At 42.3% G+C, this 19693-nt stretch overlaps 1 protein-coding gene across 2 annotated transcripts in view; it reads left to right on the forward strand.

Annotated features, from left to right (window-relative positions):
- The first annotated feature begins 287 nt into the window (after positions 1-287).
- The window catches only part of zeb2a (zinc finger E-box binding homeobox 2a), a 64743-nt gene continuing 45337 nt past the window's right edge, over positions 288-19693 (forward strand). For both annotated transcript variants that reach the window (XM_049594328.1, XM_049594329.1), the window contains exons 1-2: positions 288-548; positions 1592-1736. In XM_049594328.1, the coding sequence (XP_049450285.1) occupies positions 1664-1736 (73 nt within the window). In that variant the 5' untranslated portion in view covers positions 288-548; positions 1592-1663. The remainder of the gene's footprint in view (positions 549-1591; positions 1737-19693) is intronic.

Consider the following 19693-nt stretch of genomic DNA (forward strand, 5'->3'; position numbering starts at 1 on the left):
TCACCTGCTCAGGTAATCCTACCTGTGTGAGCCAATCAGGTGCTTTGGCGCCGCAGTTTGTTTACAGTGTGAGCGGCACGAGGGGCCGCGTGCCGGCCGTGAAGCGGCGCGAGCTGCTGATTTAAACCCAGAAACAAAGATCCGGATCAGAGGAGGTGATGTGTGCACGAGGAGGAGGAGGAGGAGGAGGAGGGAGGAGGAGGACACTCCTCAATTATCCCTCCGCGTGAAGATAGGTGGCGCGTGGTGGTAGAAGGTCTCGCGCCTGTTTATGTTGCAGGAAAGAAAAAAAAACGGTGACAGGCTCCGGGAGGGAGGCGTCACACAGACCGCTCCGACACCCGGATCAGTCCCGACCTGCTGCCCGGACCGACGCTCCCCTCCCGGCCACCGCTCTGCTGCAGCACCGGGACTCACCGGGACTCACCGGGACCATCCAGATCTGTGTTCATATTTTAGGGAGGGGGTGCACGCGCTGCAGCACCACTTTTTTTTTTCATTCCACGCCGCTTCTCTTCTTCAGCGGGAGGAAACACGGAGACTCTCCGGTAGGTCTCTCCTTCTTCCTCCTCTTCTTCCTCTTCTTGTCTTTCAGGAGCCAATCAAAGCGCGCCGGTTACCTGTGCTGCTTCACCTGCGCAGCCAGGTGAGAGGAGAGAGGTGCGCGCTCCCGCTGCCTGCTGCCGCTCCAGGTGTTGGATGGATGGAGCAAAGAAGAGGAGGAGGTGGAGGTGGAGTGGAGAACAGCGGGTGGAGAGAGACAAGCAGACCGGGCAGGAGGAGGTCTGTCCCCGCGTCCTGCTGCTGCCGCTCCCCGCTCTCACAGAGGAGGACGGACACAGAAAATCAACAGGAACAGAAATTAAATTTAACATGAAGCAGATTTTAAATCCTCCTGACAGACTTCCGGCTCTGAGAGGACATTTAAACTGCACAGATATATTTTATTAAAATAACAGAAACATGTTTTAAACATATGTGACAATAAGAGCGATGGTTTTATTGACCTGCGTGCAGATTACACAACTGCAGGCCTGAATCTTGTCTCTCCTTATATAACCGCACATTCCTCGCCACATTCTGCCCTCACACACTCACATCACACACACTTATCATTTAGATATTAATAAAGGATCGATCAGGCCTCCCTCGTGAACTTTGGGACATTTTTTACGCGTCAAAATCAACAAGTTTATTATTTTTGTTTATTTATAATTGATGTCAAAGTTGTATTGTTGGAGTGTGTGTGTGTGTGTGTGTGTGTGTGTGTGTGTGTGTCCGCCCTCCTCCTCTGTCACACACACACACACACACACACACACACACACCAGCACAGTCGCTCTTCTCATCACAGATCAGGCGGACGGGGACGCGGGGCGGCGGGTGCGCTCGCTCCTCGCTCGGTCGGTGCACGCTGTCCAACAAAACAAACAAAGTGAAAACAAAGTGCGGAGAGTTTCTAACTGAGCGGATTCAATTTGTCCCAAAGTTTCCGTGAGGGGTGTCAGAGCGGCTCCGGGTGGATTTACTGAGAGAGTGTGTGTGTGTGTGCGTGCGTGCGTGCGTGTTTGTGTGTGTGTGCTGGTCGCAGGGCGCGGGGCGCGGGGAGGAGCAGCGCGCGGAGCCAGATCGAGGAGCCCATGCGGACTGGACTGACTCCTCAATGAAGCAGGAGATCATGGCGGAGGGTCCCCGCTGCAAGAGGCGAAAACAGGCCAACCCCCGCAGGAAGAACGGTAGGAGACACACACACACACACTCACACACACACACAAAGTCCCCGCAACAACTCCCGCAAACTCTGCCGGACTGTGGTGTCCCCGCCCGGCTGGCCCGGCCCGGCCCGGGAGGTCCCTGCGTGTCCCCGGGACGCCACGAAACACACACAAAGTTATTTAACGGGACTTTAGGGGGTTTCAGAGAGTAGGGGGGCCGGGGTGTGATGGAGCGGAGCCCGGACCCGCCGGGACCCGCCGGGTGGAGGACTGAGACTGAGGCAGGAAAAACCGTTATGTACCCGAGCTGCACCTCCGCGTGAGGACCTGTGGCTCCGCGCGGCTCCGTTACACGCTCATGTTTTATTATTATAACACCACACACAGGACACAGAATAACTCCTAACACGTTTATAATAAATATCAGGTGTTTATTTTTACACCCGGAAGAGGTTTTGTGACTTTTTGTGACGTTTTTTACACTTTTTATCTGCAGTTTTTTGGAGCTCCTGCCTTCATTAACAGAAACAAACTGCCGCGTGCCTCAACAACAAACACTCAGCCGTGACCACAAAATTTAAAAAAAAATAGATTTCATATGTTTTATTTAAATACGGTTTAATTTCGTATTTTTTAAAGACAAAATTAAGTTTATTTTATTTAAAATTTCTCTTTTATATTTTCGTGTTTGTTTGTTTGTTTTGAGGAAGAGGAGGAGGAGGGTGGAGGAGGAAGGTGTTTTCCCCTCAAACTGATACTCACAATATAAATCTGCTGATTTATTTTAATTTGAATTCACATTTTTCTGATTGTTTATTTGATTAAATCCACACAGACTTTTTTTCCCCTCATCCAGAACTCCCTTTAAAAACCTGCTGTTTTTGTCTCTTTGTGTGGCGGCTGCTATTTTAATATATTATCATTTAAACACACTCTCAGCTTTAATTCTGAGTTCACCGGGAGACAAAGAAAATCAGTTTTCATGCTGATTTAAAGGAACAATCCGTCATTTAAATGCAGACAAAAGGACACAAGCATCAGAATGTGGAGCAGGGCTTGTGTGAACTTGTGTTAAATAAAAATCATAATTATTCTGCTGATGTGAAAATGTCTCCATTTTAAAACAGTGGAATTAAAATGCTAATAAAGTTAGAGTGTATTTAAATAAAGTTTTGTGACGGCGTTTCTTCCCGTCATCGTGGTGGTTTTTCTTCTTGTTGGGATTCGGCTGCGTCTCCTCCTCTCGGGGTCCCAGGGGGGTTGTTGGGTGGAGGGTGGAGGGTGGAGGTGGGGGCAGATTAGGGCCTGGTGTAACAGGATCTCTGCACACTGAACAGCCTCTCCATCTCTGGCTGTCTGTCCGTCACATCCAGCTGTGAGGCTGCAGCTGTTTTTTTTTTTTGTTTTTTTTTAAATGATCTGTTTTCTGGATGAGGCTTGGTCGGTGTGATGATGTGTAGATATTTCTGTTGCAGCGTCAGTTTGTTTTAAATCCTGATAAAGTCCCAACGTTTCCTCTGGATCAGTTGAATTGTGTGTAAAATGTTGGACGTGAGTGGACGCGAGCTTCCTGTTTGTTTCACATTAAAGTGTTTCAGTGAATCTAATGAGAGACGGTGAGGATGTTTGACACTCTGACAGCACTCTGTAATTATGGTCTGTAGAAATGAACATGTTTGTGTCAGAGAGGACGACGGTCGCTCAGAGTTTCTCTGCCTCTTTTAAACATCTGAACCTCGGCTGAGTCTCATTCACTTCAAGGAGAGACCGACTCTGAGAGTGAGACGGAGCAGGAGGACCACAAGACTGATGAGACGTTAGAGAGCGGCTGGTTAATGTTCTCTGAGACCTGAAGATGTTTCTGAGCACTGCAGGTTGTGTTGCAGCGCTGCTGGAGGAGGAGGAGGAGGTGGAGGAGGTGACGGTGTCAGGCTGCCTGCTGTACCATTCATGCCACATGTCTCACAGCCGTGTCATTGTCCACTCAGAGACGCTCTGTTTACTGTGTCCTGTTTACAACCTGCTCACACATCACAGCTCTAAAGTGAGACACAGCGAGGACTCAAACATCACCACGTCCTTAAATCTTAATTTTCTTTATGCTGAGAAATAAGACAAATTTATTTCTAATGAAACACGTCTGTGAGTTTTATCTATATTATAATTAATGTCATTTATACGACCCCAGTGCTCGAATGTAACTAAGAACATTTACTCAGGTACTTTAATTATTCTTCAGTTGAGTATTTTCATCTTCGGCAGCTGTCTCCTCCAGCTCCTCCGTCTGACAGCTGAAGTTACTTTACAGATAATTGATACAAAATATAATCAGTAATAAATGTTAATGCGTTATTATGGATTATAAAGCCATTAAAATGAGCTAACTAATTAATACATTAATGCATCAGTCAATATAAAACAATCACATTAAGATATGCTACTCTACAGACTGAGTACTTTTACTGCTGGCACTTTAGCTGATAGTTTTGTACTTTTTGTTTGCTTGCTTTAAACAATATTTCTACACCATGGTACTGCTCCTTTTACTACAGAAGAATACCGGAGTACTTCGTCCGTCGCTGTACGGCACGAATCATGAGGAAGAAACGTGTGTTTTTACAAACATGATGTGTTTTTGACAATTTGGACACATTAACAGAGCAGACAGAACATAAGAGGACTCAAATACTGAGGACGGTTACAGTCTGCTCTGATAAACACACACACATCAGCAGCAGCATCAGTGTGTGTTTCTTCTGTTTCTGGACATTGAGTGTGTGATGTCATCAGGAGTGATGATGAGGATGTGATTTGACTTTGAAGCTCTGAACGTGTTTGATAAGAGAAATGTTACTGGCTCGTTTCCGTGTGTTAACGAACACTAAAATTTCAGTCAAGTGTAACTGAGGCAGCACATTAAAAACTGGTTATTGTCACTTTCGAGGATGTTGAGTGTGTGATGTCATCAGGAGTGTTGATGACGATATGATTTGATGTTGAAGCTCTGATGAGACTGTGTTATTGGCTTGTTTCTCTGTGTTAACGCTGAAGTTTCAGTGATGTGAATGAGGCAGCACATAAAAACTGGTTTTTGTCATTTGTGAGGACGTTCAGTGTGTGATGTCATCAGGAGTGATGATGATTTGATGTTGAAGCTCTGAACATGTTTCAGTGATAAGAGAAATGTTACTAGGTCATTGTGTGTTTTAAGGAATGCTGAAGTTTCAGTCTCGTGTGACTAAGATGGCGAATTATAACTGGTTATCATCACTTACGAGGACGTTGAGTGTGTGATGTCATCAGGAGTGATGACGAGGATGTTGAAGCTCTGAACATGTTGAAGAGAGAAATGTTATTGGCTCGTTTCTGTGTGTTAACGAACGCTGAAGTTTCAGTCTGGTGTGACCGAGATGACACATTATAAACTGGTTTCTGTCACTTACGAGGACGCTGAGTGTGTGATGTCATCAGGAGTGATGATGAGGGCATGATTTTAATGTCAAAGCTATAATGAGAGGCATGTTATTGGCTGGTTTCTGTATGTCAACAAACACTGAAGTTTCTGTTGGAAAATGAGTGAAGTTTTGTATCACTGAGGCAGCACGTAAAAACTGGTTTTTGTCACTTATGAGGACATTGAGTGTGTGATGTCATCAGGAGTGATGATGAGGATGTTGAAGCTCTGAACATGATGAGACCATGTTATTGGCTCCTTTCTGTGCGTTAATGAATGCTGAAGTTTCAGTTTGATGTGACAGAGGTGGCGCATTATAAACTGGTTATTGTGACTTATGAGGACGCTTGGCTGTGTTGGCCACGTGTGTTATCAGAGGCAGTCAGAGAGTGTTCAGATGGATCACTGTACTCTGTCTCTGACCTGAATGTCTTTCATATCTCCCCCCTCCCCGTCAGTAAACACCTCCCTGAGGGCAGAACAAAGAAAGGCAGCTCCTCTCTCCTCCGTCTTAATCACAATTCAGACCCTCTCACCGCCGCCGGGGCCGCTCGGCTCGGCTCGACGCCGTCCCACATGAAAAGAGAGAAAAGAAGTGAGGCAGGAGAAGGAGGAGGAGGAGGAGGAGGTTAATAAAAGAAGGATGTAAGGTGGACTGAAGGTGTGCCCTATATAGACCCCCCATCCTCCCCTCCCCCGCTGATGGACCGATAGAGTTACAGACGGACGAACGGACGGATGCCATTCTTAGATGATTACAGGACAGACTGAGGCCGGCCGAGACCTTTACACTCAGACAGACAGAGATGACTCCTTTACCTTATGAATTATAAATAAACCCTCAAGTTCATTTTCAGCCTTTAAGGGGAGTTTTCTGTCACACAAATAAGCAAGACAATTAAAAAAGAACATTTAAGGGAAATATTTTTATATTATACATTCATATTTTTAAGTTGTTTTAGAAATGAGAAGTAACTTTTTCATTATTGAAGCCCAGGACAGTTTTCTTACCTTAACAGCAGAGCACTTAATGGTCCTTAGATTTCAAGTCAACAACAGCTTCTTTATTTTCCCTTTTTTTAAGTTAGTGACACTTCTATTCCTTCAGTGTGGACATAAGTAAAAAGGTCCTTCAGTTGTTCCTTTATTTTCCCTTTTTAAAGTTTGATATTAGGGTTAAAATAACTAAGTACATTTTGAAGTTGTAATGTCTTTGTTAAAGTTAGTTTAAGACAGAGGCGCTTCAGGTTCCTTCAGTGTGGACTTAAGCAAAAATATCCTTCAGCTGTTCCTGTATTTTCCCTTAAAATATTTAAAAGAGAGAAATTGGGATTAAAATAATGTAAAGTGTATTTTGAAGCAGTGAGGTCTTAATGTAAATTATTTAAAAAAAAAAAAAAAAAGAAACACTTCAGGTTCCTTCAGTGTGGACTTAAGTAAAAATGTCCTTCAGTTGTTCATTTATTTTCCCTTAAAATATTTTTAAAGAGATAGATTAGGATTAGAAGAACATCACGTATATTTTGTGGCAGTTTGGTCTTTGTTAGAGTTAGATTACGACAGAGACACTTCAGGTTCCTTCAGTGTGGATTTAAGTAAAAATGTCCTTTAAAAGTTCTTAAGAGGTCCAAACTCTGAAGTCCATTTAGTGTTTCAATCTTTAAGGGGTTTCTTAAGGTCAGTCATAATCACTGAAGTAATTTATTTCAATGTAAATTAGACTGGTCCTCAGGAACAGGAACACTTCAGGTTCCTTCAGTTACTGTGAGGTGATGATATCAGAAGTCTGTCTGTAGTGTCCTCACAATCCAGCGTGTCCTCACAGTGCAGGTGTAAAACCATCTTCACACAGTGTTTTTCAGTGTAAAAGATGAAGTGATGACCCCGGGGTTGTATTCTGGTCCCTCAGGGCCCCTTGTGGCCCCTGGTGGCCCCTTAGTGCTGCCGCTGTACTGTCCCTCGGTCCATCAGGCAGCTTTGTGTCGCTGCTCAGCTGCTTCTTAACAGGTCAGGAATCAAGTTTAAAATACACCATGTGATATGAATTCCTAATTTTTCTCCCCCCTCCCCCTGGAGCTGTTTTATTGTTAAGAAAAGCAGATTATCTTTATTCACCTTCACCCCCCTCCTCACCCGTCCTCACCCCCCCTGCAGGATTTAGGCAGATTTACTTCACCGACACCTCTGGAGGAGGAGCCGGGGCCCCGCTCCGGGAAGAAGGGCCCTTTGTTCAGAGCAGCAGATAAAGCTGCAGCAGGCAGAGACACATTATATTAACAACAGGAAGTCTGCTTAATACACCACCCCGCCAAAATAAAATACATACAGACAACAGGAACGACACCCACTGTGGTCCCGAGCCACTGCGGTGACATCACAGTCACATGATGCATTCATGGTTCCAGTGGTTTGTTGATTTCATTGTTTTGTCTATCTGAGACAGTTGAGAGATTTTCAGATTTGTTTTCTCAGTGAGTTGTTTCTAGATTTCTATTTTGAGATAATTTACAGAATCATCCCTGAAAGTAGAGGTGGAGGATAACTTAAGACGATACTTTGTTGACATCATCTTGATTGAATCTGGTTTGTAGTTTTATTATTAGTAGTATATTTGTGATATTAAATATTAGCAGTATCAGTCAGTAGTATTAGTATTTGTAGAACAGGTGGAGGATAACAGATAAAATGGTGTAGTCACTCCTCTGATAACATCTGGAGGGTTTGGTCTTCTTCGTCTTCTTCTTCTTCTTCTTCTGTGACACAAAGCTCGTCACTGTGCCGCCAACAACAAAAACTCCTCAGACATCTCCTACGCCTCCCATGATGCATCTGTGCAGTGGAATGGTGTTGGTGTAAAAACTGTTTCACTGTTTGAAGGTGACTGACATGTATTGTCCCCCCTCCCCTCCCCCCTCCATGTTCATGTTGCCATGTGCACATTTTCTCCATGACTGACATTTTGTCGCCGTTAGCTTAAACAGGCCGATTCACTGATTCACTGATTCACCGATTCACAAGGTCAGAGCAGAGCGACGTCACCACACAGACATCAGACCCCTGAGCAGGTCACTGAGAACAACACTGTAATAAATACTGTAAGAAATACTTTTTATGAATAATAAAACAATGTAATAAACATTTAAATAAATACTGCAATAAATACATTATTAACACTGTAATAAGTACTGTCATACAAACTTTATTGATTTTAAATACATTGTAGTAAGCACTTTAAAAAAACTTAAACAATGTAATAAACGTTTAAATAAATACTGTAATACATACTGACACTATAATAAATACGGTATTAAAAACTTAATTAATACTTTGATAAAGACTTAGAAAATCTTTAATTGTAATTTAATTGACATTTTATTAGATAATGCAATAAATACTTTATTAACACTGTAATAAATGTTTTGACACCTTTATAAAATCTTCAATAACAATATTAAACATTTTAGTAAATGCTGTAATGAAAACTTTTATAGACACTTAACTAACACTTAAATGTAAAAAAAAAAATCCATGACACAGCAATAAACATTTTAATAATAAACACCTTTGTAAACAGAAGTAACACTTTTAAAAACTCAATAAACTTTTTTAACACTGTAAAAAAAATTAATATCTATTTATTAAATACTTGAATAAAACCGTAACACCTAAGTAAACATTGTAATATGAACTTTTATTAACATTTTATAAACATTTTATTAATTTCCTAAACACTTTAGCACTCAACTATGTTAAAACTTCAACAATTTTCCATGAACACTGATAGAACACAAACTTCAAAGACAAACTAACTAAAAGAATATTTATTTTAAAAAAAAAAGTAATAAATGAAAATTTAAAAAACACATCAAAGTGTTTCCAAAATTTCATGGCAGCATCATAAATTTTTTAAAATTTGTAGTTCATATGAGGAGGATGTGATTTAAATACATATATAAATCAATAAATTAGCGGAAAAAGTTTGTATCTATTTTTACAAAATCACTTGAACAAAAACATTTTATTTTATTTTGCAACTTTATTTGTATAACTTATTGTACAATTTTGTTACGATTGTACTTTTTTTACTGTTAAATTTTTCGGAATATATTTGACGTTATTCTTTTTACAGTTTTATCCCTTTCTTTGACCTTTTTTGTTTTGTTTTTACAAACTTTTTATTTTTAGAAGATAAAACAGTGTTTTAGTTTGACACCTTGTATGAGTTATTATGGGATGTCTGCCTGCTCAGAACAGGTGAACAGGTGTGACTGAAGTCCATGGTCACCACAGAAAAACAAACCTGAGTGTGCTGCACTTGTGCTTATTCTCATTGGCCCCGCCCTCACAGGAAAGGTTTGTTTGATTGGCTGAGCTCCTGCGGCAAGGTCACACACATATGGAACAATCAATAACGGATGGCTGGATTAAGGTGTCATGACATCTGTGTCCAGACCGCCAGCGTACGGCTGAGTGACTCAACACCCCCCCTCTACCTCTGTCTGTTTGTCTGAAATCAGTTTAAAATCAATCACATCATCTGGTTTGTTGCTGCTGTGCATCACCATGAACACCATGTTTTCCCAGCTGTCACTGAACCTCTCATGGCAGCAGTGAACAGGTACAGGTGTGTCGTTTTCCCCCTGATGATTCAGTCGACTGTATTTTTAAACTGAAAGGGACTTCCTGACTGCTCAGCTGAGGAGAGGAGTTCTTCTTCTTTGGTGCGATAACGTCTCTCCTCTTTGTCAGAGTTTGTGTCTCGTAGAGGAGTTCAGGAGGACTTGTCCGTCCCCTCAGGCCACATCAGATCAGCAGAGTTGCAGGACACCACTTCCTGGTCACTGATCTACCAATTAAAGTAATGAGGCTGAGGAGCGTGCTCAGTGCGACCCGGCTGCCTCGGGGGAAGTCCTGCTGAACTGACCTCTGAGTTATCTGAGGTATCTGAGCTGACACCGCTGTCAAAGCTGCTCCTCACAGTCCTGTCTGAAGGACACACTGAGCTCCACTGCACCGCCAGAGTGACCACCTCACTGCCATGGACATTGGGCTCCACCACACCACCACGGACACCAGGCTGCAACCTGACCCCCCAAAACGACCACCGCACTGCCACAAACACCCAGCTGACCACCACAGCATCCACTGCAGTAAAACACACAACTAGCACCTCACCGCCATGGACACAGAGCTGCAGCCTGAACGCCATAGTAACCGTTATATTGTTTAACAGTTTAAAAGTTTTAAAATTTGAAAAACGTAAGTGAATAGAAAATACAAATTTGTTAAAAAAAACAACATAAAAACATAAAAAAGCATCATTGTCTAAAAACAACAAACATTTTTCGTATAACCTCTGAGGGAAGAAAACTCATTGTTGAGTCCTTATGGTTCTCATCATTGTTATCTTGTGATGTTGCCATGGCAGCAGTGGCAGCAGTTTATGAGACATGAGGAACGTCCTCCTCTGATTGGTTGTTTTCATGGTGGATGGGCAGAGCCTAAAGTGATGCCAGTGCTGGAGCTTCATGGACTCTTAAATTCGTCTCATTGTTCAGACTGAAGTTTGTGACTGACAGCTGGAGTCTGATGAAGGTTACGGCTGTCGGCCATCTTTATTCAGCTAAACGGGCGTGACAGACGCTTATAAAAGAAATGTGTGTGTGTGTGTGTGTGTGTGTGTGTGGACTCATCTTCAGTACTCGAAATATTCATGACACAGTTTTCTGTCTGATCAGTGACCATCTCAAAGACCTGCAGTATCTGTATCAACCTGTAGGGTGTCCTCACATTTTGGGGACTGGGGACTCTGATTTGATTGGAGGAGAAATGTCTTGTCTATGTCAGTGTAGTTCTTCAATGGACATGCTGGTAGTTTGTCTGTAGTTTTTCAGTGGACAGACTTGTAGTTTATGTAAAGTTCTGTAGTGGACATTATGGTAGTTTGTCTGTAGTTTTTTTAGGGGACATGCTGGTAGCTTGCATGTAGTTCTTCAGCGGACACACTGGTAGTCGATATGTAGTTTGTCAGTGGACATGCTGGTAGTTTGTTTGTACTTCATTAGTAGTTTGTAAAGTGTGTTTACTGGTTTATAAAAGCGTGTTTTCCTGGGACTTCCTGCTGACTCTGCCTCCTGTCTCCACCTTCAGATCTGTAAGAGCCTTCTGAATGGATGGTTTTTATGATGCATTTAAATGAATTTTGTCCTTGTCTCTGTTCCCACGGTGACGGGCTTCATCACTCGTCCACCTTTTAGCCGAGCGGCTGTGAGAAGTCTCGTGCAGCCTCTGAGCCGACACAACCTTGTTTGCGGTGGGATTACCAGACTTTGGTTTTGGGCGGGGGGGGTCTGTGTAAAGGTAGCCATGGGGAGGACCCCCTGTAGGCCAGGAATGCTGGTCAGGTCAGGGGAGGAGAGCCGGGGGAGGCGGGGGGGACACTCTGGGATGGGGCAGGTGCCTTTGTGAGTCCTGTCAGCCATCAAAGAATCAGGCAGAGCTGAAAAGGTTAGCAGAGGAGAATAATCCCCCCTCCCTCCCAAAACCACCCCCCCGCCTCACAGCCCCAAATATCCTCCCAGCCTTCAGAGCGGTGGCTGACGGATGCTTCGTCCTCCTGCAGACACATGAGTCAAAAACCAGGTTCAGAAAGATCCTCAAAGTGTCTCATCATAAAACTAAAACTTCACCAGTGTTGTTGACAAAAGGTCAAACTCCTGATCTGAGAGGTGTCCTCATGAAAACACACACAGGAAGTGATGTAAGGCCACACTGTTGCTGTCCAGATACAAGAGTAGGACACTCCTCTGATACTTCAGATTAAATCTGATCAGAGTTATTGATCAGCAGCTGAACTTTCTGATCATCTCTGTGAGGTCTCTACTGTTGGACTTTCTGACTGAGCTCTTATTTTGAAGGACTGATTAGTTTTCTGCCCAGTCTGGACCTGGTCCCTGTCTGTCCTCAGTGTCCTCCTGTCCCTGCTGTGTTTGGGTGGTGATGATGTTCATGGTTGTACCTCCGTGGGGATGTTGGGGGAGAGGTGGGTGAGGACGGGGGAGGGGGGATGTCCAGGTTGCGTCATGGGACCCGAGGTGTCCCCTTTTGTGCAGCCTGTCAAACGTGGTTAACATGCGGCCATTTATCTCCTGAACCCCCCCGGGTGCACAATGGTCTGGGTGAGCCAGGGCCGACGGCGGGGGGAGGACGGGTGAAGCAGGGGGCTTTGGTTGTTCCTCCCTCCCTCCTGTCTTTCTCTCTGTCTTTCTCTCTCCCTCCATCTTGTTGTCTCTGACCCCCCCTCCTCCCTCTGTCATCATTGTTGGTTTCGTTGTCTCCCCCCGGCTCACTGCTCGCTGTGGTTCAGGCGTTATCTGACAAGGTGCTTCAGAATGTCGGCCGTCGCTGCCAGACAGATTGGACCTTGTGAATGTGTCGGAGCTGAGCGCGCCCAGGAGCGCCGCCGCCGACAAACAATGAGGTGGATTGTTAGTTCCCACCAACCCCCCCACCACCCGACCTCCCTCTGCCCCCCTCCCCTCAACTTATGCTTCTCCGTATCCTCCAGTAACAGTCGTACCTGACAACAACAACACTGTCATAAACAACAACATTATCATAAACGTTATCAGCAACGTTAGTTACAGTACCTGACAACAAGACAAGCTGCTCGTCATCGTGGTTAACATTCAGCACATCAGTGACATCATAAACTTAATCATAAACATGATCAGCAACATCATTAACACTGTCATCAACATTATCATGAACATTATCATCAACTTTATCATAAACATTATCGTAAACGTGATCAGTAGCATTATCATAAACATCATAAATATTATTATGAACACTATCCGAATAATGTTTATAAACATCATAAAAAAGTTTTATAAATATTGTAATAAACATTTTAATAATCTGATTATAAACATAAACAAAAATATCAAAAGCATTATCATAAACATCAGAATCATGATTATAAACATTATCACGACATGGTTAAATACATAGTGTTAGACATTATCATAATTATGATTATCCCTGTTATAAACATTCTTATATATATTATCATAGCATATTGATACACATTACCATAATTACAATTATTAACATGATAATAAACATGCAATCATTAATATTATCAGAATCATTATATTATCTCTGCTCAGTGCATCAGTGTGAAATAACTAACTTTCTTTAATCTAAAATACAAAAACTTAATTTATTTTTAATCAATAATCAGGATGAAGATTTTGATGACTTGATGTGGAAGAGTTAGAACTCAACACCCGATTATGAAATTAAAAAAACTTAAAAATGTTTATATTTCTGACCTCTTTGGATTCAAACACCTGAAACAATAATAACCTCAAAACATGATATAAACATTATCACAAACATCATAAACACTGTGTATTCAATGATAATAACCTTTTCATTTGAGTGATGATTCTAATTGAACTTTATTCTGAAAACCTTTGACTGCAGCTCAAATGTTAGTTGTGGATATTTGGAGTAAAGTTCTGTTCTATGTTGTGTTAATTTGTTTATCTTTAGTAAACACATCCAGAACCTCAGAGTTCTAGTTTAAAGGATCTCACAGTCCAGATGAACTGAAGTGTTGTAGAATTAAAATCATAATTCTGTCTTTTTTTCTCACAGTTTCCACAGAACTGAAATCTGAATTAAATTAAACAGCAGACGTAGAACATGAATATAAACATGTGGTTTTAATATTTAGTCACAACGAGGAGCTGCAACAACCTGATGAATGATCTGTGTATTTATATATTTCTGTGCAGCGGGCCGTGCGATGCCGTCAGATACATGAGGGGAAATCTGACAGAGATCAGAGCGTGTGAAGCTGCAGCAGCAGTAGAAGAAGAAGTCTGTACGCAGTGTGAATGTGCAGTGAGATGAGCTCAGGTTTTGTTTCCAACATTAGCATTTTGAATAGTATTTGATTGTGTAGGCTAAGACAGCGAGCGCAGGCGCAGCGGCTTGTTCTCGGTGGTTTGCAGTGGTTCTAATGTGGCAGATAAAACCCCCAGCTTTGATATCGCCTGCTCCAATAAGCCCCTTCAGCCTGCCAGCACCTGCCAACGGGGAGGTATGCATTCATCTCCCCCCTAACAGGATTAGACTGCTCTGTAATTGATTCATTTGCAGCGAGGGGAGGTGACAGTGCTTTGGAAATGAGAGTTTAGGTAACAGGCGCCCCAGAATTCAGCCGACTCCATGTGTCAATTTTATTACATCAGTCCAGATGAACTTGAAAGGCCAGCTTTGTGTCTCGCTCAGAGGGACACGTTGAATGGAGGTCATTGATGTGTGTTTATACTCTATCAGTCTGTATCAGGGGCTGTGATCGATGTGACACAGATGAAGCATGTTAACGTCTGGATCAGTTCACACCACAACCACGATGATGAACAGGGTCAATCGATAACTCAGTGTCAAACATGTAGGTTAAAGGAACGTAAAAAAAAAAAACAGATTTACATGTTTGGGACATTTTAGAGCTGCAAACAGCATCAGGACCTCGAACTGGGACACTGATGGAACGCAGCCATTTTCAATGTCATAACAATAATATCAATAAACTGGATTTATATTAAAACCTTTTTACATAAGACAGTAAGGAAATGACTGAGGGCTTGACATGAAAATAGACATGAAACAGGCGGACACAGCAATTCAGTAAAAAGGACATTTAACCCTTTAAAAACAGACCTCCCATGGTTGTTTGCGTGACCCTGTTTAAATCAGTCTAAAATAAAGACATTAAATCTTTCTGCAGCAGAAAGTCTTTTGTCCTCCATGTCATCAGGTGGTAGGCTCGTAAAACTGCGTGTTTTCATACGGTTTGCACGACACAAAATGTAGCGCCGGAAAACAAATTAACATCTTTTCACTTTGCATAAAAATAATCATATCTCAAACACTAACAGCGATGTCATAATGACGCCATTGCATTAGCTGGAGGTAAAGCTGACTCTCTACCACAGGGCTGTAGGCTACATAGGAGTCTTAAAATGTGGTCTTGTTGTGTTATTGGGAGCCAGTATAGAAGGAGTCATGGCTCAAAACCAGCCGCCACTGCCGGTCAACAAAAACAACGACAGCTACTTAATGACAAGACAAAATGTCTCCAGCCAAAGTAAGAGAGATGGCTCTTACTAGGCTAACACTTTCTCCCTGCTTCCAGTCTTTGTACTAAGCTAGGCTAACTGTTTCCCCCGTGTACAGTCTTTGTGCTAAGCTAGGCTAACTGTTTCCCCCTGCTTCCAGTCTTTGTGCTAAGCTAAGCTAACAGTTTCAGGGACTAGTGGGAGTCCTGTTGACCTTCAGACCTCTAATGAGCCTCAGAAAATAAAGCCCCCTCTGTGGTGCAGAACGAGGTGACCCAGTGTAGGCAGCCTGCCCCAGGGCGATGGAGGAGGTGGTGATAGTGGAGGTGGTGGAGGTTTAGAGCAGCTCTTCTTTGGATGTCTATCACTCGTCTAAAGTGTGACTCGTGTCTCTGCTGCAGAGTAAAATCTGAAATAAAAACATGTTTATTTCATCAGAGTGAAGCTGCAGAATAAAGACGGCGAGTCGACGGCTTCCTGTCCTCGTTTTTCGGAGTCGTCTCGTAGCGACTCGACGCCCCACAATCCTCTTTGGTCCCCAAATCTGGGTTAAATGCAAATTGATCCAAGCGATAGCAGACAATAATAATTACCATGTGACTTCTGTGTACGAGCAGTAGACCAGAAGAGAATCCACTGAGACATCCCCCACTCACGAGACAAAGGACACCATGTCCACACTATGTCCACATGATGTCCATTTAATCAACACACGTTTGTTACTGTCATAACATTTTACTGCACTGACTAAGGAACTGCTCATTATTTATGAGGGGGGAGGAGGTGGTGCAAAAGGGGGAGGTATGTGAAACTTTTTTAAGGGAGGGACTTACATATAACAATATACATTTACATATACACATAATTTCAACTGCTGTATTTTGTATTTATTTTACTGCCAATTTTTTTTAACAAAACATGCCTTCCAAATTTGACAGTTTGACTTCCCAATTTGGTGATTTTTACAAATTTGGCAATAACTTTTTGCGGACAATTCTAGCATTCTTTTAAAGAAAAAAATGCCAAATTTACGATTTGCAATTTTATTCTCATAGATTTGCGACTTTATTTTCGTAGATTTCCAAGTTTATTCTTGTATTTTTATGGCTTTATTGTGGTAAATTTACAATTTTATTCTCGTAGGTTCACGACTTTATTCTCGTAGATTGACGACTTTATATTCAAAATCTAAATATTTTTTTTCTTGAACACGCCCCTATCCTCCGTCACACCATAGCACCTTCTGTTACTGCTGCAGTGTTTGGAGTTGCTCCATGAAATACACGTCTCAGTCGTCAGGCAAAAAAATTAGGATAGTTTTTGCATCTCTTTTAGCTCGATGAATTAAACAACCGTTTAAATGGAAAGAAAATTTCCCTCCAACTTTAAAGCTGTGGATTAAAGACCCTACACACCATCTGACTTGCAGAAAATGTACTATTCTACAAGAGGGTGTGCTCAGAAGTTTAAGGCCAGATGGCAACCTTTTTTATCCTACGTAGAAAAAATGGACACCACTGATATGACAGTCCTGTGATACTGACCCCATATTATAGATATATATTTTTTGTATTTTTTTTAATGATAAATTATGTGTTATATGTATTATTTTACTGTTAAAAGATATACTGATAGTTGTTTATTGTGACTAATTCTTGTTTTTCTTCTTCTCCTCTTCCCCCTGTTGCCTCTGCGGCATCGACCTGAACTGTGGTGTGAAAAGCAGGTAAGAAAGAAAACATGTAGTTTCCTCTTTTTTGTGTGTCGACACTGAAGTGTCCTCGTGTCCCCTGCCGCTGTGATGATGTGCTGACTCGTTGTTTCACGGGGTTTTGTTGACCTCGTCACCACACTGCTTCTTCTTCTTCTGTTTCTCAGAACACACACACACACACACACACACACACACACACACCTTCCCGTTAATGCCCTCACACTTTTTATTTCCTTTTCTTCTCTCACACTTCCCTAAACTGTCCCTCCTGCACTCACACACAACTCACACTGTCCTCTGTCCTCCACAGAGACAGACATGTCTCTAAACTTAACCTTTCTGCACTTGTACACATCTCACACTGTCCTCTGACTGTCCAATCTTATGGGGACAGATGTGTCTCTAAACTGTCCCTTCTGCACTCACACACAACTCACACCACCCTTGGCCTGTGTGTCCTCACAGGGACAGATGTGTCTCCACAGGGACAGACATGTCTCTGAGGAGAGACACAGATTAGTGATCAGCGTGTTTGATCGTCATTGATTAGTTATTGATGAGTTGCAGCTCTGGTTGATTCGTCTTCATCAGAACGTCTCTGTTGGACGTCCCCTGTCTTCACTTTCTCCCAGTGTATATATCTGAGCTTTTATTTTGCGGGGAGCTTCCTGTTGTGGCATCATGCTTCAGTGTGTCTGGGTCAGTTTTGGTTAAAGCTGCAGAACACAATGTCTCTGGGACAATAGTGTCCGTCCAGCTCTGGGTCAACAGTGTGTGTCTCCTTCCTGTTTGGACGCAGAGCAGCTCCACAAAGAAACCTGAAGCTCATCCACCTCGTCCTTTACACTGTCACATGTTCAGCTGTCCACATACTGGGACTAAACTGGAAGAGTGTCAAGTAGAACCAGTGTAAATACACACACGTATCTGTAGTTTGACTCAGATGAAGAGACGATTGTTGAGACAATAATGAAACACTTTAGAGTTACTGTGAGACACAGTCGTCTCCCTCAGGTGGAAACAGTCGCTCGACTTTATTACACTCATCAAATATTCATTCAGACACCATCAGAATTTTGTTTTTATGCAGTTTTCCTCAGTGTTTCTTCGCAGCTGTGAGCAGCAGCAGGATGAGACTTCAGTACAAAACCTACTGTTGAATCTAAATGTGTCTCTGTTGGTTTACTGGGATTCTGGAAACGTGTCGACTGTGTCACCGAATCATTCGTCTGTATTTGTTGTTTTGTGGTGGAACTTTGTGAATGACAAAATGGAAACCATGTGATTTATTGTGTTTGTTGCTGTGACATCAGGTCACCTTGAGGGTGGCTCATGATTGGCTCATAGTGTCACTGCAGGGTCAGAAAGTTTAAGATTTTTAATACCTTTTTTTAATTGAACAGAGGAAGGCACATTTCAGAGGAAACAACACAAAGTTTTTTAAAGTGTTATAAGCAGCAGAAAAATGTAACTTCCTGATTTTGTACAAACCTGAAACACTTTGACCACAGCTGTGCTGAACAGGGTCGAGATGGTATGAGATTTTCACAGAATGATAACCATCTCAGAGTGTGTTCATGTTTCATGGTGTGACAATGCACGTGTTACAGTTACAGTGACCATTAAAGGACTGACCACAGAAGGGTTTTTCGTTAAACAAACATTTTATCACTATAATTGAAACTTAAAAAACATTTCTAATGGGAGTATGTTTAAAGTCTTCTTTTTGAAAATAACTTAAATAAAGGTGAGATTCTCTGTATAGTTGCATTTTTTTTAATACAATAGGTAAGCAAACGTACACAGTATCGTAACCTACAATTTTCATACCACAGTATAACGTGAGACTGGTATAACACATGAGACACAGCAACAGCTTCAGAGTTCTCTTTATTCATTAATGATGAGGAGAGGAGTCGAGCTGCCAGGGGAGCAGAGAAAAAGAGCTGCTACAGGAGCTGGTATGTACAAGCAGAGAGAGAGTGGGGGAAAATGCATTTAATATTTGGGGGTGGCGAGGCTGGACATAGGACAGTGGCGTGAAGTGTTGTGGGGCGGCGCATCCAGGAGCGCCAACGTCTTTGTGGGGTTGTACATTCAAAATAATGGGGGTGTAATTTTTTGACACACAGTGTTATTTAGCCTTCTGATGTTTCAGCTAACATAACCTGTCAGTGACATTAGCATTACCTTTAATAGCTAGAAAAAAGAATACTTTGTAGGACGGCTCAGCTGTAACTTACAATTTTCAGGTGATTTGCCGACGCTCAGTGCAAATTTGTGATAGGACAGTTTTCTTTGGCGCATCTGGCACTCAGCTTTTCAACTACGATCTTCCTCAATTTTGAAACCATTCCAGAAGCCTGACTTTTTTTGACATCTTGCCTGTGTGTGTGTGAGCTGGGTTAATGGTATGGAAAAACGAAGCATTGGAATTCTGATTTGGACGTTGATTACCATGGCAACAAAGCTTTAAAGCCTCTACACATTGGGGTCAGCACTGATTTTGACCCTGTGAGTAAACAATTGGATAATAATGGCTGTATATGAAGAATCAAAGGGGCCCCAATATCGAGCCCTGTAGGACACCACCTGTGATATAGCAGATATCTGTTTATTTACATTTACTGAAACAGACCGAAATCTGTTTTTGATTTGATCCTAACTTGTAAAAACC

This window comes from Epinephelus fuscoguttatus, linkage group LG13 (genome assembly GCF_011397635.1).
Source record: "Epinephelus fuscoguttatus linkage group LG13, E.fuscoguttatus.final_Chr_v1".
Classification (NCBI taxonomy): domain Eukaryota; kingdom Metazoa; phylum Chordata; class Actinopteri; order Perciformes; family Serranidae; genus Epinephelus; species Epinephelus fuscoguttatus.